Raw genomic sequence first — 24,431 nt, forward strand, 5'->3', positions numbered from 1 at the left:
CGGCCTCCTGCATCCACTGCCCATACCGCGACAGCCCTGGACACAGATCGCAGTGGATTTTGACACAGATCTACCCCATTCTAAAGGTAACACCACCATCCTCTCTGTCATACATCATCAAGAATTCCTGGTTTGGGCTGTGTACACTCAAAACTCCCTTAAGAAGACAGTCAGGGGACTCTGTGCTGGGGGTTCAACCTTCGTACTTTCCCTGGTCGATCGAACCCATGGAGCTGCCAGCAGTGGACGATTGGTTCCGCAGCTGTGAGGAGACGTGGGAGGCCGCTCATGTTCAGCTAGGTCAAGATGTTCGCCGAACTCAAGAGCAGGCCAACTGACAGACTGGAAAGTCCCGTGGTGACTCTGGTTCAGAGTCAGTGGGTATGGCTCTCAAGTTGCCTCCTGAATATCACATCTCGCCCACCTTCCACGTCTCACTGCTAAAACCTGCTGGTGGACCCCAGGATGGGGGTCGCAGACAGAACCTGCTGAGGTCGACATGACCCCTTTAACGGTGGAGGGCGAGGCAGCCCATCCCATCAGGGAGATCCTGAATTCCCGGCGCTGGAGAGGTCGGCTTCAATATCTGGTGGATTGGGAGGGGTATGGCCCGGAGCAATGCTCCTGGGATTTTACAATGCTCGCAGTCATGTTCGTAATAAGGCTAGCTTAAGTAAAAATGGCGACACAACAGAAAAAGTAGACAAATAGTTTAATTATATAATATTAGTATTCATAACCCAAGTAAACTATAAGGCTAGCTCTGTTAATGTATCTGTGCGTGGGCGAATGGAATTGTGACTGTAAAGGGCTTTGGGCCTTCAAGTAAGATAATAAAACGCTACATAAATATATGCCTTTTAGATTTTTGATATTATAATTCGCTTTTTAATGAGACTGAAGCTAACTTGGCTCACTTCGGGGGCCGCCATTTTGGCGATTAGGGTGGGTGGGGCCACCGAGGGGAGGGTCCGTTGTTTTGTCAAGGCAGTACCCCGCATCAGGACAGCCTCCATTCCGCATTTCGTCCAATCGATTGTAGCCAGCGTGTGCACGTCACAGGGGATGCTGATGAGCACACGAGGCGGGACAGAACCGGAAGGAGAGGAACACACGGACTCGCAGGGCAACGGCCGCGGTAGGTTCCTCTTGAATTAGTTCCCATTTATACAAAAACAGCCTCTGGAGCTGCGTTGATGACCCAGCGAGGTAACGTCGTCAGCGAATTGACGCTGATTTTATTTTATTTTGGCAGTTTTTATTGTCTGTTGGTTGTTAATCCTCCTCTCTGCCGGATCACAACACAAAGACACCTCAGATCATGTAATTGCGGGCGAAGCTGGACGGACAGGCGCAAGCAGGGGCTGACCTCCTATAGAAAGCATGCAAAGCACTTGTTAACAGGATATAACACGTATGCACGTTTAGGCTTAATCCACCCGGCTAACGTTATGAAACTCACTGATAGTTTGTAAGTTAGGTACGCCGTGCTTAAAATCAGCAGAAATAGAGTAAACATTTATTCCGTATTTATTCTCAAATGATTACTGGTGAATTTAGTGGACTGTAGTCAGCGCTTTCCCTAGCTTTCGGCATAGTTTCGTTTTCAAGCGAGTGTAGAGACTCCTCAAATCTGCCAAATCCTATATTTATAACATTTACAGTGAAAGCTGTGCGATTAGCGCGCGAGACAAAGTTCGCGCGGAAAAGACAAGCATCGCGAGATTTTTACCCGGTTTCTCCAATCCCGCAGGAGAAAGGAGAACTGAGTGGTGGTTTTTGTCTGTAAGAAACATTTACCAATTCGGTTTCGGAAAATGGTAGTCCAGTCCCCCAGGACAATGTCACAGAATAGTGTTTTTGAACCACTGTCAACTTTCGTTGTTTTCGGAATAAATGTACTCTAAATAAATGCTTTTTCATTGCCTGCTGGATGAGAACTGAGTAACCCCTCCCTCCACGTTCTAAACAGGAAGTGATCGCTGGGTCCAATAAACCAAAATCTCATCGACATCTATAATTGAGAAATAAACAGCTATTACTAGTAATTATATTTGTCAGAATAACCATGATACAGTTTTTTTACACGTCCTTGGTAATCCTTTTTTTCCACAATATATTTTTAGTGCAAATTATTTATTATTATTAAGTTATAAACTGGCCAATCTGATGCCTCAGTATGTAGTCTCACGTTCAAATTTCAAAGCTGATTTTGTGTTGCCTTCTTTCTGGTGGTAGGACTGTGGACTTCCTACAAGCTCACTCCAGATTGGTTAGATTGTTTGCCAGTGAAATGTTGACTCAGACCGACTCAAACCAATCACTGATTACCGACATTGTGTGGTTCCATCATGACAGCATCAGTAAAGTGAAAAAAATGGCAACTAAATTGACTTCTTTTAGTTGGCTATGGAAGTAAGTCATTTACTGTTGGTGATGTCACACTCACGCTGTCCAGTTCTCACACACCGTCTGTGGTTGCTACCAGATCGGTGTCTTTCATGCACAAAATACACAGACTTCAACACAAAGTATTTTTTGACACTTAAAATACTTTCAGTGTTTTTCTTGAGACGCTAACAATAATAATGATCCCTTAAAGTGTTTATAATGACAAAAATGTGTATTTCAATGTTGAGAAAAATAGGCATCGGTGTGTTACAGTATTGAGGCGTGCAGATATTCAGTGTATTATATTTATCTATTCCGTTATTATGATTTACATTTTGAGAAAAAATGTCCAGTATTTTGCTGAATAAATTTCTCCCAAAAGTGTGACTAAAGTAGGATGTTTTTTTCTTCTTTATGGTGGTGTTTTATTTCATCTTCTGCCTGCTGCGACTAATGTTTTATGTGTAAAATAGTGTAATAATTTGTGTGGTAAAAAATAAATCAGCCAGTGAGTCAAAAATTACCTTTTGGTCCCTGGGCCACGTAAGTTTTAGGTAAAATTTGGTATACACCAAAATGCCTTAAGCGCATCTGTGTTTGGTTCAAATAAACAGTTTAAAGGCCAGTTCACTTCAGATTTTTATTGCCATTTTAATAAGCAGTCACAGGAAAACGGGTTTCAGAAAATCCCAGTTTTCAACAGTGAAAGAGTAGAAACTAAGTACTAAATCCCCCTTCTTTACTCAAATCAGCTGTAATAATGCCCCTGATGTCATAATTTTCACAGTTTTTCCCGGGGTTAGACCCAAAGTGCCCCCTTAAGTCAACGCATCACCCTTTTGGCTACCAGGCAGCACCCGGTAGTGGTAGCCTCCTACTCTGAAAACATTTGATGCCACTGAAAACTGTTGGGGAAATGCTTCTTTGAGCTAATGTCATTTTAACTGCTTACCTGTCACAATGTTGGTGACAAGAGGAAGTAATGCAAGATTTGCGCATGTCAGTACGTGGTTTGGTTTCTGGTAAAGATTAGGCAGCAACAAAGTTTGTTCAGTTGCCATTTTTTTGCAGTAAGGTCACCGCTGTGTTGGAGCCCAATGTCTTCAGTAATTAATTAGTAGTTAAACAATAAAAATAGTAGCAGAACAAGAATGGCTATTCTGACAAATGTAATGAAAATCTGTTTGTTTATTAATAGAAGTCTATGGGATTTTGGCTTCTTGGAGCTCTGCTCCGAGTTTTAATATTGTCGTGTCGTAAACTAAGAGCCAGTTTAGCTCGTGCTGGTTTGCGGCGCCTTCCGTTCGTGAAACCCGGGTTCGACTCCGGGCTGCTCCCTGTTCCCTTCTCTACCTCTGCCGGTTCCAAGCCCGGTTTGAGAAGGTTGTGTCAGGAAGGGCATCCGGCGTAAAACATTGCCAAATTTACCATGCGACTCGTTCGCTGTGGCGACCCCTGATGGGAGAAGCCGAAAGTGGAAGAAGAAGTGTCGTAAACTAAGTGATCTGGGTTGTGATTCATTAAACTTAATGTATATATTTTTCAGGGAGCTGAAGATGGCAGGTACAGAGGCTGTGTTAGTGAAATGGCTCAACAACCTCCTCAAGACAAACTTCCAAGAAGTTCAAGAGATGAGCTCTGGTGAGTTGTAGTTTTTTATGTGATTGATTCACCTTAAGATATCTTGAAACACATACCTGTTGTCATGACAACAGTCTAAGATGTAATCAGTAGGGATGTCCAGATCTAATCACATAATCATAAGTCTGGCTCATCAAGAAAAACAAGTTTTTTATTCTTTAAGCCAGTAAAGGCTAACTGAAATCTGAAATCTTATCTGTGAATAAAAGAATAGGGAAATCAATGACAAAACACAAAACAGCCAAGACTGACATACACAGGAGAAAATCTTATGTGAAAGAAAATATGAGTTCACCCGTACAGCTTCATTTAAACATAACTACACTAAACAAAAGACTACACAGAGTGGGTCTGAACACAAAAACTACAAAGTGCAACACAACCTACAGAACAGGTGGAGAAGAGCCCCACGCTGCAGTGGAGCCAGGTTGCAGCAAAGCTCCCCTCTCACAGGCTGGAGGTCCACACAGTGCTTTTAAAGGCTTGGGTCCAATGGGAGCCACACCTTCTTAGCACCACACCTGAAAGTAATCAGAAACAGACAAACACAGAAAGATCCAAAAAAACATTTCTAGTTGATAGTCGTCTTACTTGATTGGTCAAATTAACTAAAAGAAAAGTGGACTGTGTAAATGTTAAATTATAAAATAAGCTAAATAAAGAACAGGGGACAACTTGGATCTTTCTGTTTAGGAATTGTTCCTTTTTTTAACGTGTTACAAAAGTATCGGATTAGAGCTCGGTATTGGATCGGAGTGAAAAAAATCTGATTGGGATATCCCTAGTACTCAGATTCTTCTTTTGTTTTCGTAGTCTGACTTAAACTGGTAAATGATTGCATGCATGCTTGGATTTAGCATGGATTTAGCATGGAAACAAACCGGGAACACCTCAAAATATTGGCCAGAGAGCGGTCCCGGATCAGGGTGTTGGTTGTATTTAGACTGAAAATTTGTTCCAGATTATCGGGGGGAAATGAACTCCGGTTCTTTAAGCAACCAAATGTGTCCGGTCTGAACTCTGGTTGTCTGAAAGTATTATTAGCAGCTGTCTCTTTTAAATGAAAGCTTATTTCTGAAAACCTTAAGACCTAATGTACAAGGTTAAACCATCACTGACCATGAATTCAAACAAACATAGGATTTTATACAGTTTTATGGTTTTGTCTGAATAAAAGCAGAGAAGAGTGTTATTTAAAAAAAACTGTTTTTATAAATGATCTTCTAGGCGCATGCTACTGTCAGATCATGGACTGCACGATTCCCGGATCAATTGACTTGGCAAAGGTGAAGTTTGATGCTCAATGTGAGGACGACTACAAGCACAACTTCACTCTACTGCAGGAAGCTTTCAAAAAGCAGGGCATTACGGAGGTATGTACTTCCCGTCACACAGTATTGCTTATTATAAATCCGTTGACAGTGCAGCAGCTCAATTAGTTAATTAGTCACAAACCAATGTTTATTAGTGGGGATCTAACTAAGGAAAAGTAAATAAACAACTGATGAATAGAATGACTCAGGTGTTGTCATACGATGGCCTTACACCTTTGTCGTTAGTAATGTTCGAGTAAATGTCTTCTATGGACTGCAAATGCTGCATGCAGGTTGCACTCAAGGAACTTATCACCTGAACAGCTGTGGGTAGGGGGTTGGGAAGAATTGTACTTCACCCTTACTTGCCCATACGTCTTGTTTACGTGTCCTCTATGACCTGTCGTCCCTGAAAGCCCATAGAAAAAATTGTGCATCTACGACAAAGATTTCCGGTAGGCCACCTGCATGACCTGTAAAGGTTTGCCCATTTTTCACCCGCATTCACCTATAGGGGCAGTTGTGACTATGGCCTTAGCGGTGTGCTTTGTCTTGTTAGGAAGATGTTTTTTTTCCAAGATATCAATGCAGCTGCATTCATCTTTTCTTTAATTGCAACCACTTGTCCTGTCCCTGCTGCTGCAAAACACCCCCATACCATGATGCTGCCACCACCATGTTTCACTGGCACTGGGCTGGTGGTAAGCACTGTCTCGTTTTCTTTAAACATACCGCTTGAAATGATCATCAAAGTTCAATTTTGGTCTCATCGGACCAAATAATTTTATTTTTCATAGTCTGGGAGTTCCTAATGTGCAGTAGTTCACTTAGTGGAACTTTCTTCCGTCTCTTCTCCCACGATTGCTCAGTTTTGCTGGAAAGTCTAGGAAGCGTTATCGTTGTCCCAAACATCATCCCCTTTAAGGATTAACGAGGCCACTGTGCTCTTATAGGAAACTTGAGGGCTGCAGAAATTCTTTTATCTGCGCCGTGACGCAATTTCTCAGGCATTTCCGTCCTGAATCGCATTTGCTGTGACTTGGACTGTAAGCCGTAAGGTCTTGTATAGACAGGTGTGTGGCTTTCCTAAGCAAGTCCAATCAGTAGAGTCATCTCAAGGAGAAAAAATTGACTGTACGTGAGTACCACCTCTGACTTACAAGCCTGTATTTGCATTCCTGTGTTCCAAGATGATTCATTGTGTCATGTATGGCAGGTTTTCACATGTATAGTTGTTGTTTGTCATGTTTATGTTCGCATAAGCCACATTATCATCTGCTATTATGCACATAATAGTTGACACAAAGACCAGAACATAAACAATTACTGTCTATTCATTCTTCTCTTCTACTTTTCCAATGGTGTAAAAGTTCAAACTGGGCGATTCAGTCTGAAGATCTAACATCTAACTGCTGCGCCTGCACATGTGCAGATAAAGGCTGGCTGGTGCCGCATACCCGTCTGTTCTGTATCTCATCTTTTTGAAGATTTATGGAAAAGGTAGCGGCAATGTCTGGGCATCTTTCTTTACTGGAAAGAATTCAGTCATTCGTTTTTGTCTCGATTTGATAAAAAGATGTATTTTATGAAGAAAGTATAGTTTTGAGAAGGTGACCATAAACAATCTAACAGGAACTATTCTGTTTCTGCAACCAGAAAGCTCCTTTTTCAGATGGATTTACAACAATAGTTTTTCTCAGGGGATGTTTTGGTCTTAAAGATCCACTCCAATAATGTTTTTATCTCTGAGTTGTGGGCTGGGCTGTTAACATGTAGCATCATTCTAAACGGTGAAGTTCCGAAGTGAAACTTGAGTTTTTATTCATGTGTGGTGTTGAATGCTGGCTTGTCTTCACAGGGTATTCCAGTTGAGGAACTCATCCAAGGGGACATTAAGACAAACTCTGAGTTCCTCAAATGGTTCAAAATCTTCCACTTGACAAGCAAAAACCAAAAGGCTGTGAAAAACAACCGAGATATCAGCCCCAACCCGGCGTCTCCTCCTCCACGTACGTATGAGATGCCTTCATCGTGGAATGGAAGAAGGTTTGTTTTTGTCCACTAACGTTTAACTCTCTTTACCCCGTCAGGAAACTCCCGACAGGATTTGGGCACAGAAAAGAACAACCTAGTGGCCACAGGCAAAGGGTCACTTTACACCGAAAAGTGGAAGGAAACATTTGATTGGGCGGAGAGAAGCACTCTTGGCGACGATTACACTTTCTGCACCTCCTGTCAGTCAAACTTACACACAATCAACAAAGGCCTGGTTGAACTTCAGCGCCATTCAGAGACAAAGAAACACAAGAAAGGCACCAACCTTTACGAGGGCAACAACTCGCAAAACAAAACCACCAAGCTACCCTGTAGCGATGCTGCGCTCCGTTTCATCCGCAGCCGCTCTAACTTCGCTCCCATGAACGGCGAAAAGCCGTCCAAACATTTTTTATACCGTACGCTAGGGCGGCGCTACCCCAAAGACATTGCATCCGTTTGCCGGCACACCCCCTACTGCGTTTACGTCTATGAAGAGGTGTCTGTGGGAAAGGACCAACACGTCTCTGTGATGCTTGTGGGGTTTTATGACCTGCAGACGGCTGCTCACAGTGTCCGATTCCTGGATGCATTTGAGTCTGAGAGCGGCGATCAGACTGCATCGTATGTGTTCCAGACCTTGGAGAAGTTTGAGCTTCCCGCAGAAAATCTAGCTGCTGTTTACGTTAGCGGTGACAGCCAGTTGTCGGCACAGATCTGCTCAGAGCTCAGAAAGCTCAACCCAATTCTGATATCCATAGGACCCCTCTACAGCATCGCCGATGCGGCTTGCTGCGCCGGTGTGAAAAAGCTCTCCGGTCTGGTGCAGGAGTTGCTGTCAGCTCTGGAGGAGCAATACTTCTCCAGCTCGATCCAAAGCGATGAGCTGGAGGCTCTCTTGGACTCCGTGTACGATGAAAAAAGTTCTACGTCTTTTCTAGATATTGGCTGCCTCAAGTTCTGCCGGTTAATCTCGAAGATATTAGAAATGTGGACAGATCTCACGCGTCACTTCAGCTCTCGCAACGACGAGGAGGCCGAGCTCATCTGCTCGCAGCTGAAAGATCCCAAAGTCAAAGCAACTTTTCTGTTTCTGAGAAAAGCTTTAAAGCCGCTGCAGAAGTTCCAGACTCAAACACTAGAAGATTCCTGGACCAGCATGTTGCTCATCCTGAAAGAAGCCAGCTCCCTGCTCAGCACATACACGTCCTGCTTCCTTCAGCAGAGCGCTGCGGCACGCTACCTCGAGGAGCACGACGCTCGCATCCTCAGGAGCAAGAAGTCTCTCCTCTCCAGCCCCGATTTGGACCTGGGCGGCAACGAGGTGGAGGATGCTTTGAGAGCGTGCGATGAGCCGGCTGCACTGCCACACTTCTGCGAGCAGGCGCTGTCCTTCTATGCCGCACTCACCGGCTGCATCGCAGAGGAGCTGCCTCTGAGCGTTAAGGCTTTGAGGAGCATCGCTCAGCTGCTGAGCCCGCAGAGCTGGCTGAAAGTGACGAGCGCACAGGTGAAGGAGCTCGGCACCCAGCTGGGGGTCTGCAACTCGACCGATGAGATCAGACAGCTCACTGAGGAGTTCCTGGAGTGTAAACCCACCAGGGAGGTGGGGCCGCACGCAGGCACGACTGTGGATTCCCTGAAGCAGCACTGGAGCCGCCTGCTGGATGGCGCCAAACCTGCCTCCCTGTTTAGAAGGCTAGTTTTGACCCTACTGTCCCTGCCGTGCCCCCCCCTTGACCCAAAGCAAGTTTTATCTCGGGTATGTCATGAACAAACCTCCACGTTTGCTAACAGATTCAGAAAGCCGTTTTTTAATGTCCGTCTTTCCCGTCTAAGGTTCTAGAAACCACAGAAGCCTCTTCTGATGAAGAATCAACAGACAGTAGTTGTGACACCTCCTGCAGCAGAAAGGACATCAGCATTCACTCCCCACATGTGCAAAACCCCCAAAGTGAGTACATTTACTCCTGAAGTTAACCAGGAAGTTGACAGAAAAACCTTTGAGTGTGATGTTGTTGAAAGTGACAAACATCATTTCTTTCTTCAAAATTGTTGTTTTTATCTGTTATGTTTTATTGATTCTGATCTCGTTCTAAACAAAAGTATAAATAACAGTGATTGAATAAATATTTGATTAATTTCTATTCATGAAAAAGCTGTACTGGATCAACATTAGCTCAGTGAATCAGATCGAGTCTGATCGTTGAAAATATACTTATATAATATATGAAACATATCAGGAACAAAAAATTATGATATGAATCAAACATTTTTAAAATACCTAGTAGTTTTTGTAGATCTACAGCTTTTCTCTCTCTCTTTTTCAGAACTCGATCTTCTCAAAGCAGCACTGAGGCCCTGTGAAGTCCGCCTCATAAAGATAGACTGTAAGAAAAAAGTAGTTCTTTGCATTTATTTGATATGTTTGGGATTTTGTTTGTTGTCATTGTGATTCTGCAGATTGTCACCCTCAAGTTACAACTGAAATGTTTTTTGTTTAAGGTCTAAATATTGATGGATATCAGGAGAACTTCATCAGCGAGGTATCTAGTCTATAATGGATCTTACTTAAATGAATCCACTCATTGGAATGACAGACTGTGTTTTTTCCTGAAATGTTAACTTGTTGTAAACTCCACCGTTTGTATAACCAGGGGGGTATTCCAGAAAGCAGGTTATGCTAGTTACCACGGTAAGTTTCAAGCTAAGGAAGCAGATAACCTCAGCTTTCGGTTCCAAAAAAGGAGGTGTTTCAGGGTATGTCAAGTTGCCATAGCAACTCATGCTCTTAACATAACCTGGTCTGGAGCAGGTTTAGTTGAAGCTTAGTTTGTTGTCAGAGAGGTGAAGCAGCATGGCGTGTCCATTTGAAGATGATTTAGTGGATGAAGAAGCTCAAATAATACTTTGATCTAACTTAATTATTTGTTTCAGTTTAGATAAATCTTTTTTTTTGTTAAGTCAGCTTAAAAATAACACGTAGTTATCATACAGTTATTTTACTGTCATTCAAATTAATTCAATTAAGTAGGTGTAACTTCGGTGCTGCTGTTAGATCGGCACCGCAAGGGATTGTGGGATACCGTTCCCTTTGCCTGTCTGGACGGATTTGGGTTTAGGTGTGGCTTTTTGACCAAATGTGTTTAGTTGTTTAGCTGTTTTACACTGTTCTGCTGAGTTATTTGAACTATTATGTTTAATTCTTTCTGCACGATGAGTGAGAGGGAGGGAGAGGATGATGATTTTATTTAGCACCCCCACTGCTTTAAATGGTAAGGTTAATGTTGGAGAAATAGTAAATGATTCATGCTACAAATTTATATTGTTTCTTTCATTTTATTCTTATAAAAACGTGAATATCTGCAGGCTCAACTTTGACATATGAGAGTTCAAGAAGTACAATAAATTAATATGGAAAAACGTTTAATTGAATTGGAGTAATATGACATTTAGGCTGCATTTACACTGCAAGGTTCAAGTGACCCAATTCAGATTTTTTCCTCTCATGTGGCACAGATCGGATATGATTGGTGAATGTGTAAGCAGGACAAAAGCGCATGGATTCCGTTTTTCTCATATCGGATACAGGCCTCTCTCATATGTGGAAATAAATCGAAAAAACGAATCGGATACGTGCATTTGCGTGTGTCATGTAAGATATTCCCAAGTAAATGCAAGTCGTACGTCAGTGACGTCAATTCAGGACACCACCAACTGAGATCACATGACTCATTAAAGTGCTTTTGTGCGCTGATTTTGCCGTCAGTGTGTTGTTACCTTTCAGCCTCAGGCTTCAGACCGTTGTCGGAAACCGCTGTTATGTCCGGCCCGGACGCAAACGGTAACTAATGAAGCGGGACACCGTGGCTATAGAACAGGCTAGAAGCTGTTTATTTCTTTGGGGGGCGTGTATGATGGGGACCGTGTGTGTGCGTGCGTGTGTAAGGAGAGAGAGGGGGTGTGTGAGCGCGGAGCAGGGGAGTGTCGAAGAACCGTAAATTAAAAATAAGGTGTCTCCCCCAAAAGTTTTGGAGTCTTTCTTAACCCACTCTGGAGGCTGAGGGTTCAGAACGGGAAAGTGAACCCCGAAGAAGAATCCACCTTCGGCCCTGGAGAAAATCTCCCGTGCGTTTCTGACTACGGTCGGAAAAGAGAAGTCATTGCGCAGGAAAGGTTCAACACTTGGATCAAACTGTTAGTACAGCACGTCTGCAAACACTTCCTCATTCAAAATTCAGAAAGAGCCGAGCAGCCCTCCTTTTTTTCCTCTCCCGCGCATCCCCTCAGGAGCGCCCAAGGCAACGCCTCCTTCCGTCGCTGCGTCGCCTCCATGACAACTGCAGTCACAAAAGTCTGAAGAAGGTCCGCGGAAGGCGGAAATAGTGCTACGTAGTCCTCAGAACGTCTACGTTTGATAGTTTCAGCATTGTTTAGTGTAAATGCAAAAATCGGATACGGGTCACTTTTAAAAGATGATGTAAAGCGGGTCGTCAAAAAAATCGGATATAGTCCGAAAATCGGATATGGGCATCAAGACCTGCAGTGTAAATGCGGCCTTAGTTAGATAAATACGTAAATTTGAGTTGTAAAACAGATATTGAATAGGAAAGACGTAAGAAATTAGGTTGAATACTTTTAACTCAATAACCTGTTATCAATTGAAGTAATTTATTTAAGTTGGATAAGTTAAATATATATGCGTCACAATGAAAATAGAAATGAGATAGAAACTCGTCCCTTTACTTTGTCCGTTCTTTTTCTCCAAGCAGAAACTCTTTCTTTTGCGGATGCAGCCGTATTACTTTTTTGATGGGCGTATAATCTTCATACGGCGTCATTAAAATCTCCTAGTCCGTTTTACTAAAGTACAGCGCTCTCTTTTTTTCTCCGCGCATTTCCATGGTGACTACGGAAATCGGCGATCCATTGAGAATGTCCGGTATCCAGGGTTACCAAGTCGAGCGTAATTACGCCAACTCATATCCGGTCTTTTCGAACCGACATACCCAGAGTAGGCAAGTTCAGGCGGACTTCAGCCAGGGTTCAGGGTTAAAGTCAGGGTTTTGCTTTCTGGAATACCCTCCTGCTGTACTAACACTTTGTTGTTGTTTTTGTGTTTGTTCACATTTTAAACTGTGTTTTGTGTTCCTAACAACTTTTGATATCCAGAGAAACCATCGGGGGAGTTTGGGCTGCGAGAGCAGCTTACGGAGGAAGCCTCCGGCCCGCACCGTGTTTCAGGCGGGTGTGAGTACCTGGTGCAAACCCGTAGGTTTTGACGACAAAGCGGCTCCTGAGCTTCGGGATGAAGCGGTAAGATGTCTGTGTATTAGATGACCTTTCAGATTGTGATGAGATGAATGGAGAAGACTTTAGGAAGATTTAGAATTAGCGCCCAGCTACCCTGTGGAAGAAACTCATTTCAGTCTCTTGTATTCCAAATGTTCTGCTCTCAGTTATGACCACAGGTGACTGACCAGCAGATAGAGAGCTTTTCCTTTGGGCTCAGCTCCTTCTTCATTACAGGAGATCTAAACAGCAGCCGCTGCACCTCCTCACTTGTCAATCTCACACTCCATCCCTTCCAAGATATATAAAACTCCTCTACTATAGAGCAGGAGCTTCCTGCTTACCCGAAAACCACATTTTTTCGGTTGAGTACCATGGCCCCCGATTATTCCATCCTCCCTCCTCAGACTCGACTAAATCATCCCAGTGCATAGTGAAAATCCTGCTTAGATGAAGCCAACAGAACATCATCTGCAAAAAGCAGAGATTAAATCCTGCAATCCCCAAACCGACTCCCTCCAGCCTTTAGCTGCACCTTAAAATTCTGTTTAGAAAAACGACAATCAGCTTCAGAATAAAGAGCATTCCTGCAAGATCGAGCTTCTCCGATTGTCGCTTTGACCAGCACTAAATAACAAAGAACACAGAAGCTTTAAACGACTGCATGAACGAGAGCGATGGAAAGTATTCACAGTTTGCAAAATCTTAATCTAAAATAAAAAAATGTAATTGAAGGCTTCTGAAGTTACTTAGAAATGAAAGGGATAAGATCCAACCCCCCGTTTTTTTAAGTTATATTCATTTTTGACGTTTTTCCTTGGTGATCAGACTGGTCCACCATTTATTGTAACCAGGTAAAACTGTTAAGAAGAATTATCCTTAGATTTTCTTTAGAGTTTTATTCTTTGTACATTTTTGGTTTGTTTGTCTGTTGAGTCCATTAAGGGTAAACTGTAAAAACAAAGATCTGTTGGCTTTTGCTCTTCATCAATACATTTTTTAATCATCTAAAATGATTTTTTTAGGGGGAAGAAAGGCCCCACTCTGGTAAACACACACCAACAAAAGTACAACGCAAACATAACTATCAGGTAATCCCTTACTAATGTATGGCTAAAACAATCCAAACAAACACTGATTTGTGCCCAACCTGTGTGTTTTGATCTCAGTGGGATTCTTTCTCATCGTTTCCCTACAGGATGGGAAGGGTTTTCCAGTTGGGGATCTGGTTTGGGGCAGAGTGAAAAGCCTGTCGTTGTGGCCCGGGATGGTGATACCATGGAAGAGCAAGTCCTCCCCTGTAGGCATGCGCAGAGTGGAGTGGTTTGGAGATGGGATGATCTCAGAGGTAAAACAAGTTTCTGCACGCCGGTTTTAAGGTGTTTTTGCCCCAAATCCGGAGAAATGATCTGATGAAAACCTGATCCTAACCTTTATCTTGTTTCTGTTGCAGACCAACACAGAGGGTCTTCTTCCTTTTAGTACCTTTTCCAAGTCCTTTTGCAAAAACTCCTATGCCAGTTTGCCCATGTACAAGAAAGCCATCTATGAGATCCTGGAGGTAATGGAGATTACACACTCTAGCTATGCATTTTAGATCCTTACTTACAGAGACATACCATACCATAACGTTTTTAACGTTAAAAGCAATGATTGTGAATCAACTGATTCAGATGTGGAGAAAACTATTTACGTGAGTAAACACTTTATGTTGGCAAACACTTTGCGTAAGAAAAAACGATACAAACTTAAAGTGCAGCATATCAGCTTTTCGTTTGTAATAATGTTACGCAAGTGAACACCAAGGTTATAATAGTTTCGGATTTTTTATTAGTTTTAGTTTTTATTTAGTGTTGAATTTTTGTTTTTAAATTTATTTAGTTTTAATTAGTTTTTAGAGGCTGATTTACTAGTTTTTATTAGTTTTTATTTTTTGAAATTGCTTCGTTTTAGTTTAGTTTTTATTAGTTTTAGTGTTAGTTTTAGTTTTTTTTTTGTAAATTAGGATATTTGTCAGGTGCATGATTCAAAATCACCAGAATAAGTATTGTATGATAAAAACGCAATCAAAGATACATTTTGAAACACTTATTATTCAGAAGACACAAGGACAACCATCCTTAATTTAAAATACAACAGCCGATAACAGCATTACGTTATCTGCTCTGGCTTCTTTTTCGGGGGAGGGCGGGAGACAGGCTAGCTTGTCTAGGTCCTGTTGATTTGCGTTGTTGTGTGCGCTTTTTAAATGTACTTTTCGTAGGGTTTTTCCCTTTGAGGAGCGTTCCACAAATTTTGTCTCCTGCTTCGACTACAAGGCACTTACTTTAGTTTTCGACGCTGTTATATTCAATATACTCCCGCTTTCTCCCAACTTTTAATGCAGCCATCACGCTCATGTAAATGTCTATGACAACGCTAGCCGGCAGTGTCCGACATACATCATGTGACGTCACAGACTAATTGATGCCGTAAGGTTCAGATTAAAGCCCTGCGCGGGACTATTTTCTTCATCCCGCGCCCGCTGAATTTCTGACCAATCCCGCCCGCTCCCGCAACGTCTGCGTTACACTCCCGCCCACACCCGCAATATGTATGTCCACTCCCGCCCGCACCCGCAATATGTATGTCCACTCCCGCCCGCACCCGCAAAACTCATAGAATTTAGTCCCGCACAGTAATATGCATTGATTTTGTATTGTCTCCCGTCCCGCAGGAAAAAAACACGTATTTGTATTGATATTATTAAAGAGATTCATGTCCCTCCTCCAGCCTCATCTTTTCATGCATTCCTCTTGTGTAATTTGCAACTTAATTATTAAATATATTTTCAAAAATCCCGTTCGGTTAAAAGTGTGCGTGTGTGCGCGCGTAGACAGACGGCCTGAAGCGCGCTCTTAGTAAGAGGCGGGGCGGGCGCACCCCCCAACAACAGGTTAGATGACAGAGGCCATTGGGCGTCTCTACCTGGTGCCTTCACGGAGCTTCAGTACATAAGAATCCAACAGCCGCTCAGCCTAACGTAGTCCGCTAATATGTATTCATGAGATATTCATGGCAGCACTGATCCCGCGGGGTTTTTTTCTGCCGCCCGCTCCCGCCCGCAGCACAATTCAAACCGCCCAATCCCGCGAGATTTGGGTTTGGTCCCGTGGGACCCAATCCCAATGCAGCCCTCTAGTTCAGATACACAGTAAAACTAGCAGGGTGAAGTAAATAGACTTTATTTCAACCCAAACGACTTATGTATTAACAAAGACGAAAACGAAGTATTTTTTGGGGTTAATATTATTTAGTTTCAGTTAGTTTTATACACACAACAAACAGTTTTAGTTAGTTTTCGTTTTTTTAAAAACTCTCGTTTTTATTTTTATTTCAGTTAACGAAAATGTTTTTTCAGTTCTAGTTTTAGTTTTTTCGTTCGTTTTCGTTAACTATAATAACCTTGGTGAACACTGCATTAGAAAAATCTTTTAAGTGTGTAAACACTTTACGTTAGACAACACTGTACTAATGTAAAGTGTCGGCTTTACATTAATAAACACTTTACGTTAGCAAACACTTTAAAAACCTGCAACACGGTTTTCTCTCTGCGTTTAGTTGGCAGCCGAGCGATCCAGGAAATCCTTCGCTGATGCTGAGGGCGACAAGGAGAAGGAACTCAAGCTGATGCTGGAGTGGGCCTTTGAAGGTTTTTTGCCCACAGGTCCAGAGGGATTTGCACCTCCAAGTATGTTCTCATCTGCTGAAATGTTTCCGTATTAGTTGAGTTTCATGTTCAAGCCAACGGGTCTAAAAACACTGAACTTAAGTTGTGACTTTATAAAACTAGTCTTCCTATAAAACAATAATTATTTTTTCGAATTTCTTTCCTTGATTAACATTTTTTTTTATAACCTAAAGAAGCTTTTCCACAAATGTTTCTCATGCTTTTCTTTCTTTATTTTTTTAGGTTTCTCTGTACAAAAGGAACCGTCAGAAATCTCTGAGGACTACCCGCCGAAAAAAAGGAAATACCTCTCTAAGAATAGGACCAGCACCTCTGCCGTCACTTGCAACAGAGGTTTGACTTATTGAGGCTTATTTTAATGAACATTTTAATGAGTCACCACTGTGATTCATGGGATTTATTTGCCTGTTTGTCCACAGAGTCTTTGATAGAGATGATCAAAGAGCCCGGGAAAACAATTGAAGGTCTGTTTTAAAGTCTAAGGTCACATGTTTCGTGTTTTTTGTGGTAAAATCTCTAAAGAATTGATGTTTGTTTGTTCTTTCCAGACTTTTGTTTGTCTTGTTCTTCAACGGAGGTCGACGTGCAGCACCCACTTTTTGAGGGTGGCCTGTGTCTGCGATGCAAGGTGAGGCGATGGCTTTACTTCCTCACATTTAAACGATTTGGAGTTTTATCTCTGATTTGTTTTAAAGTGAGCTGCTACACCCCCACACACACCTCCCTGCACCACCATACGCTGTCAGATCAGTTAACCAGCTGCTTCACTTTCTCACAATGTTTTACAGATTTTTTGTTGATTTATTTTCCTTTATGGTAATATATTTAGCAGTTTTCTATGCCTTTTCCTGTTTATCAGTACCTCACCTTGGTCTCTCTGTATTGAAGTGCCTTTATAAATAAAGATGAATTGAATAATGAACAGTTATTTTTTGCCTGCAGGAGAACTTCTCAGAGACTCTGTACCGCTACGACGAAGACGGTTACCAGTCGTACTGCACCGTCTGCTGCGCCGGCCTGGAGGTGGTTCTGTGTGACAACGTCAACTGCTGCAGGTAAACCACACTGGTTCCCATGGAAACAGGGCGGAGGGTCGGCGCCTCAGAACTCATTCCTTTCCCTTTCTGTTCACAAAGCAACTATTTGGTTCAAGAAAATGTTTGTTTGATTTCAAATTTTAAATTAAATCGTTTTCATTCAGTCAAGCCAAACACTTTTTCACATATTTTAAAGATATAAATCAAACATGTATAAAATAAAACGATAAGGTTTACGTCAAAAACAACCTGAAAACAGATTTTGTCTTTTAAAGGACAATCTTTTGATAGATTGACCGGTAATGTTTATCTCCTAAGTTTAGATTAATTTAAAAACAATAAAAACATTTTTTTTTAAATGCAGGTTTACACAAAAAGATTTTCATGTTTTTTTTATCATACTTAATTTGGTCATCCAGCAGATTAGTTTCCTCGGTTCTTTCTTTAGTTTGTGTTAACTTTTAATCAACTCTTTGCTTTTGGTATAACAAACTCAGTAAGTTATTCAGAAGCTTTACCATTTCCAGAAAATGTTTTGTGATCGAGGTCAATATAGTGATAGATTGTTGCTGTCTTCCAAAAAAAAAATCCATATTTTTCCAGTAGAAAAAAACGATAAAAACTAAAAAGCTTCCCGCTGTTTTGTGTCACATGGTTGATCTTTTCAACACCTGACTGGATGTTTGGGGCGACCTCCAGGTGCTTCTGTAAGGACTGCCTGAACATCCTGATTGAAGATGGTACGTTCGAGAAGCTGAGAGACACGGAGACGTGGAACTGCTTCATGTGTACGCCCTCACAGTGTAAAGGGAACCTTCAACTCAGACCGGACTGGAGCGTCAGAGTGCAAGACTTCTTCGCCAACAGCAGCGCCTTGGAGTTTGTGAGTCTCACAGTTGCATGAATCCTCATCGCGATCAGATCTTTTTCATTCTATAATACTGGACTTCCTTTTCTATGATGGTTTAATCTTTTAGAGTTTAAACGAGGGAAATGTGTAGCATGTATGACTTACATGAAATTTACAATGTAATTTTAATTAATTCGGGCTAGGACGGTTCGACTCATGGAGGAACGTGAAGGTTTACAAACCACAGACAAGACTTAAGTTGCTAATGTGAATGTATTTACAAAATACAGTGAATACAAAACCACAATACACACAACAAAGGAATATTTTTTGAGTCCAGAGGATGTCTTCTGTTTTTTTTTCTTTATAGTTCTTAAGGCGTTCGATGGGCCTTATAGAAGAGTTTTTATAGTTCTCTTTTGAGAAGAAAAAAAGAAAAGAAAGAAGCACTCCAGCTGATTTGTTGGATGAGAAGGGGGTTAGAAAGATCTTACCGCACTGGCAGTGAAGAGGGCAGAATCGGGGCCCCTTTTTAGCTCACCATCTGCAGAGGGTTTATCCTCTTTTTTTCTGGGAATGGTAAAACTCCCTGATCAACGATTCTGTCCAGTGCTCTGGTTGAGCGTCCATTAAATTGGTCTGTCAAGACATCCAGTCTTGCGACCTGGCCTGTCAAAACAGTGTCGATAAATACATCTAAATTTTTCTTTGATCCAAAGAAAGCATATTCCCGCAATCTCCTTAATTAACGGAATAAACAAATGCATATGCAATTCCTGTTCAGGAGGAAACTACAAAAAAAAACAATATCCTAAATGAAACCAATCATTAGCAGCCTTAATCATGGCTGCACTCACCAGTTCACTTTCTGCTCAACTGTGCTGATTCAAATCCCAGCTTCAGGTAATGAATGCCGATCTGCAGCAGCGGCACACAGCCCAGCTCCCTCGTCCATGCATACCTGTTGGCGCTTTGACAGGCCTCCAAAAAACGAAAGCCACGTCACCCCAGGACTTATAGTCTTGCGGTATTCACACAGTGTGAGGGAACCGGCAAATTTAAAGTGACAGTGCAGAGTTTCAGTAGGAGCGACAGCGCAGAAAGTCATTTAAAGTGATAGCGTGGAATTTCATCTGGGTTACTAATGTGTGAAAATGTTCATTTGTCTCAGAAACATGTATAAAGTGTGTGGTGAGGAGTCTTACAGCCTTAAAACATCTATAATTGTAAAAAACAAAATTCAAGTACGATTTCTTCACAGATTTATCTGTCGCAGGTTATTTTTAGAATAAAACTCTGTAATTGCCATGAAGATGTGAGTAAAGATAGACAAATGTGACAGGTGATTAAAATTACATTTAAATGATAACAAATCACACAAACATAAAGCGTTAAAAACAAAAGGTGTGTGGAGTTGAAATAAAAAAAATAAAAAAAGATGGACGCAGTAGGGGACTTGAGGACGGAGGACCCGACAAATGCGGGGAATAGAAGGATGATGGCGCTTTCTGAAGAACCCATTGACTGTACATGAGAACTGGACTGAGCGGTTGGGACGTCACCCATAGAAAATGTCTAATTCAGCTCCAATTATAGAAAGTCAACTTAGTCGCCATTTTTTCACAATACGGACCTGCCATGTTGAAACTAGACCTCGTCAGTAAGCAGTGATTAGTCTGAATCAACGTTTCTATGGCAACCACTCCCCAAAAAGAAGCAAGCTTGTTGGAAGTCCCCACCCCTGCCCCTAACATGATCAATGAAACAGACATGCAACAAAAGACGCGTCTATGTGAGCATCAAGCTCTGCTGCAGGACAGCTTCACCGTGGAATAAGTTTGAAGATTTCTTTTTTTTTTCTTTTTCCCAGGAGCCCCACAGAGTTTACCCCTCCATCCCTGTCGCTGAGCGCAGACCCCTCAAGGTGCTCTCACTTTTTGATGGTATAGCAACAGGTATGTTCATCGATCGATCGAGTCACGGAAAAAGAGTGAAGCTGTGTCTTCACACGCCATTGGAGTTGTTCATCTTTATCTAACAGTTCCTCTCTGTCAGGGTATCTGGTGCTGAAACACTTGGGCTTCAAGATCGAGAGGTACATCGCCTCTGAGATTTGTGACGACTCCATCGCGGTGGGAATGATCAAGCACGAAGGGAAGATCGAATACGTCAACGACGTTCGCACCATTACGAGGAAACATGTGAGCAGAAGCTGCAGGGAAAGACTCTGACGGCAGATCGGAGCTTTATAGCATCATCCCATCCCTCTCTGAAACGCTGTTTGTGTTTCAGCTGGCAGAATGGGGTCCTTTTGACCTCCTGATTGGAGGCAGTCCGTGTAACGACCTGGCCACGGTCAACCCCAACCGGAAAGGACTCTACGGTAAACTGCTTCTGTTTCTGAAAGTGTTTAGAAAGCCAGGTGGCTGCACGGATCAGTGACCCCCTCTCCTTGACCTCCTGCAGAGGGCACCGGAAGACTCTTCTTTGAGTTTTATCGCATTCTGAACTTGCTGAGGCCAAGAGAGGAGGACAACCGTCCGTTCTTCTGGCTCTTCGAAAACGTGGTCCACATGAATTCCCGGGACAAAACGGACATCTGCAGGTTTCTTGAGGTGAGAATCTTTTTGTTTCTCCCGCCGGTCTAAAGGACACTTTGATGATTTTGTTTTTATTCTTTTTTTTAGTGTAATCCGGTTCTTATTGACGCCATTGACGTCAGCCCTGCTCACAGAGCACGCTACTTCTGGGGGAACCTGCCTGGCATGAGCAGGTGAGTTCCTCAACATCTTGCTGATGCTCTGACGGCAGAACCCCAGGTCAACTCCCTCCGCCTTCCATGTTTTCTTGCAGACGTGTTGCCACATCTCTGGACGACAAGGTCAACCTGCAGGACTGTTTGGAAATCGGACGTGTGGCCAAAGTGAGAACATTTCTTTTCTATGAGTTCATCCCGTTCACAGAGACGGCTGCAATTCTCTCTTTTTTTAAACGACCCCCTGTCCCTGCAGTTCGACAAAGTCCGCACCATCACGACCAAGACCAACTGCATGCGGCAAGGGAAGACGGGCCAGCTCCCCGTCATCATGAACGGCAAGGATGACTCCCTGTGGTGCACGGAAATGGAGCTGTACGTTCACGTTTCATGTTCACATAACATCTTCTGAAAATGTGGTTCCTGATAATAAATGTCTCTGATCAAGGGATGTATTTTTGAAAAAACAAGACGACTGATCAGAATGATCAACGTTAGGCTTTTAAGCTAATTTGGTCATTACATTTTTTTTTAATTTTGGGTCGCAGCAATTAAGAGTAGCCACAAAAAAAAAATTGGAAAAAAAAAGATGTAAAAAGAAAAACTGTAGCAAAGGAAGGATGGATGGATGGATGGATGGATGGATGGATGGATGGATGCATGGATGGATGGATGGATGGATGGATGGATGGATGGATGCATGGATGGATGGATGGATGGATGGATGGATGGATGGATGGATGGATGAAGTCCAAGACGATAAGAGAAGTAGATGTTTCTCTCTCATCCTCAGAGTCTCAGTCTAATGCATCTCCAGGGTAAATTATGTCATTTTAGGTAATACATTGTTAAACAGTGTAACGAAAAATTCTCATATTTACAAATACTAAAATTAAAACAGGAAGAAATGTTTATGTCACCTTTAAATCTGTCAATTTATTATGTCAATTTAAAATTCTTTAAACCCTAAACATAGAGACCAGATCTGATGTAGTTTCATCTACTTATGGGTTTCTGACATTTTGTAACCCATAAAGTAGAAAATCCTTCTGTTAAAGGATCTTTTGAACTCACAATTACAGTATTTGATGCTACTTCTCCTCGTTCTTCTTCTTCTCCAGGATCTTTGGATTCCCCAAACACTACACAGATGTGAACAACATGAGCCGGATGCAAAGGCAGAGGGTGTTGGGGCGCTCCTGGAGCGTCCCCGTCATCCGCCACCTCCTGGCTCCGCTGAAGGATTACTATGCTTGTGAGGAGCGCGTGTGATGGTCGGGTCAGGGACGGTTGAACTCCAGCAGCAGCGGCAATCCGTACGCCTTATCCTTTGGAGCTTTTCTTACAAAAGGATCTTTTAAGCCTCTGATTCCTCTAGTTTGTAGAGCACGGACATCAATGATTCTTTTTTCCAGAGCAAAAAACGTGGTAAAACAAACCAATCTGTAATTCCAAACAGAAACTACAGGGTTAACCTGGGATTTGACAGTTCTGTGATCCTTAGTCACCAGCATTTGATTAATGGGAAGGGTTCAACTTTGAAAACCTGCTGAAAAACGGAACGTGGCCTCAGGTTTTTGCTGAATTTGGACCAGATCCAGCCTCAGCAGGGTTGAGGGGAGGAAGGAACACCCCCCAACCCCCATCTTCTTTTTGTTGTTTTTCTTTTTTTTTAAATGAAGTGTCAGCCCTCAGACATGAGAGCCGCACTTCCTGATCCAGGGCAGAGATCTGGAGACAGTTGAGAAGTTTAACGGAATTGTGGGTAAATCTGAAGGGTTAAAAACTCCCACAATTCCCTTGGTGACACAGGCCAGACTATACCTCAGCATGGACGGATTCCTCCACTTCTGCAGTCGTCACACTTTTAATATTTATGAAAAAGAGTTTGGATGTTTTTGTAATGTGATTTGATCATTTTTTTTCTGTTGCTATTTCTGAACCTCTCAGAGCTTTTGGTGCCTGATCCGGTCCTGATCCTGACTGGGTCAGTTTCTGGGATGAATTTCAATGTTTTTAACTCTTTTAATTGATTCTACTGGTCATTTATGAAACCGTTTTAATCTTTTTCATAACTCAAACTGATGCAGCCCTCACTGTGTTAACATTGGTGCTCACATTTGATCCATTTTTAGGACCGTTTTTTACAAAACAAACAAAAATGTTGAATATTTGCAATGACACTGTGTTGAAATTAGGATTTTTTTTTTTACAGTTCTAATGTTTCAGCAGCTTTAACACAACACAGGATCAATACTGTAGTGTTAAAGGTAGACATACTTTGACAAAAATCTATAGATAGAAGCATAAAATACTCAAAAGTGAAACAGCAACAATGTTTTGTAGTTTTTGCATAAATAATAGCATGATTAGGTTTGAAAGGCTACTGTAAACGGTTTAAGAGGTTTTTTTGCTTTGTTTGAGACAAAGCAGAAAGGATCGAGAGGATTTTGCATTTTTACAAAGCTGAACACTACGACTTAATCCAGCAGGGGTCACAGTTTAAGTGAAAACATATTAACTATGTACCAATCAATGTACCTGCATTTGATTATTTGCAATAATCCAAAATAGTTTTTGTTTCAAAATAAACTTTGTGATGCAGAAATATCTGAACTGATGTTGGTGGGACAGAACAGTTTCACGTCTGAGCTGTTCTCTGTTTTAAATTTTGATTTTTATTTTATTGAACTTTTCTACGGTCTGAGCTGTTCTCCCTCCTCCTAGTTTTTAATCCACAAAAAGTCGTATTTTAATTGGGACTAATAAATATACTCTTATTTTTAACAATTAAAAAATATATATATTTTAGAATAAAAGTTAAATTCCAAATGACAGATTTTCAGTTTACAATCTTTCCAGTTTATTTCATTAAATAAATCATCAGAAATCAGGAAATCATTGTTCAGATTGTTCTTTCATGTGGGATGATCGTCAGCAAGAGTTTGCATTCATGAGGCCGCTGTTACCGTCTTTTACACGTTTGTTAGATAGAAACTTTTGTGACCTTCAGGATTTTTCGAAATGTCAGAAAAGTTCTGGAAATTTTTTCCTTTTTTTGCTAGAATTCAGGTGCCTCCTTTTAGAAGAAAATGACAGCAGGGCTGCTTTATTGGCTGTCCTGCATTTGAGAACATGTATGTTCCAAGCATGTGGAGTGTCTGTGCATTGTTCCACTGTGGTGCTGTGCTATGGTGCTAAATCTGCCTTCGTCTGTTGTCTTTTTTGCTTGCATGCCTCATTTGGAAATGTTTTGTAGCATTTTGTATCGGCTCATATGTGTTTGTTTTTACCAGAAGTGCTGTAAGTAAAGTGTGGATGCTGATTTTTTTATGGGGAGCACAAACATGAAAACAACATAAATAAACGTGGTATTCACCATAAAAAA

The 24,431-nt window shown here is 41.9% G+C and overlaps 1 protein-coding gene across 2 annotated transcripts; it reads left to right on the forward strand.

Annotated features, from left to right (window-relative positions):
• The first annotated feature begins 1,022 nt into the window (after positions 1-1,022).
• Positions 1,023-24,431, forward strand: LOC101175080 (DNA (cytosine-5)-methyltransferase 3B). Of its 2 annotated transcripts, none has more exons than XM_011477503.3 (26): positions 1,023-1,138; positions 3,938-4,032; positions 5,260-5,405; positions 7,204-7,354; positions 7,436-9,141; positions 9,219-9,333; positions 9,710-9,769; positions 9,885-9,925; positions 12,552-12,695; positions 13,697-13,762; positions 13,870-14,019; positions 14,125-14,232; positions 16,272-16,401; positions 16,624-16,734; positions 16,821-16,865; positions 16,950-17,029; positions 17,344-17,456; positions 18,138-18,321; positions 20,159-20,243; positions 20,344-20,489; positions 20,581-20,671; positions 20,755-20,903; positions 20,976-21,061; positions 21,142-21,211; positions 21,300-21,418; positions 22,165-24,431. In XM_011477503.3, exons 2-26 carry the CDS (start codon positions 3,948-3,950, stop codon positions 22,313-22,315), a joined length of 4,332 nt encoding a protein of 1,443 aa, XP_011475805.1. In that variant the 5' UTR covers positions 1,023-1,138; positions 3,938-3,947; the 3' UTR covers positions 22,316-24,431. The 2 variants fall into 2 exon arrangements, with proteins under 2 accessions (XP_011475805.1, XP_011475804.1); XM_011477502.3 differs by having other exon boundaries at positions 1,038-1,209.

Source organism: Oryzias latipes, chromosome 7 (assembly GCF_002234675.1).
Source record: "Oryzias latipes chromosome 7, ASM223467v1".
Classification (NCBI taxonomy): domain Eukaryota; kingdom Metazoa; phylum Chordata; class Actinopteri; order Beloniformes; family Adrianichthyidae; genus Oryzias; species Oryzias latipes.

What these genes read in the sequence shown, in the direction of transcription:
- LOC101175080 (XM_011477503.3), top strand. Translation starts at nt 3,948, where the DNA reads ATGGCAGGTACAGAGGCTGTGTTAGTGAAATGGCTCAACAACCTCCTC. An exon ending in GCCCGGGAAAACAATTGAAG is followed by an intron (nt 16,866 to 16,949) that starts GTCTGTTTTAAA and finishes TGTTCTTTCCAG; the next exon opens with ACTTTTGTTTGTCTTGTTCT. An exon ending in GACAACGTCAACTGCTGCAG is followed by an intron (nt 17,457 to 18,137) that starts GTAAACCACACT and finishes GGCGACCTCCAG; the next exon opens with GTGCTTCTGTAAGGACTGCC.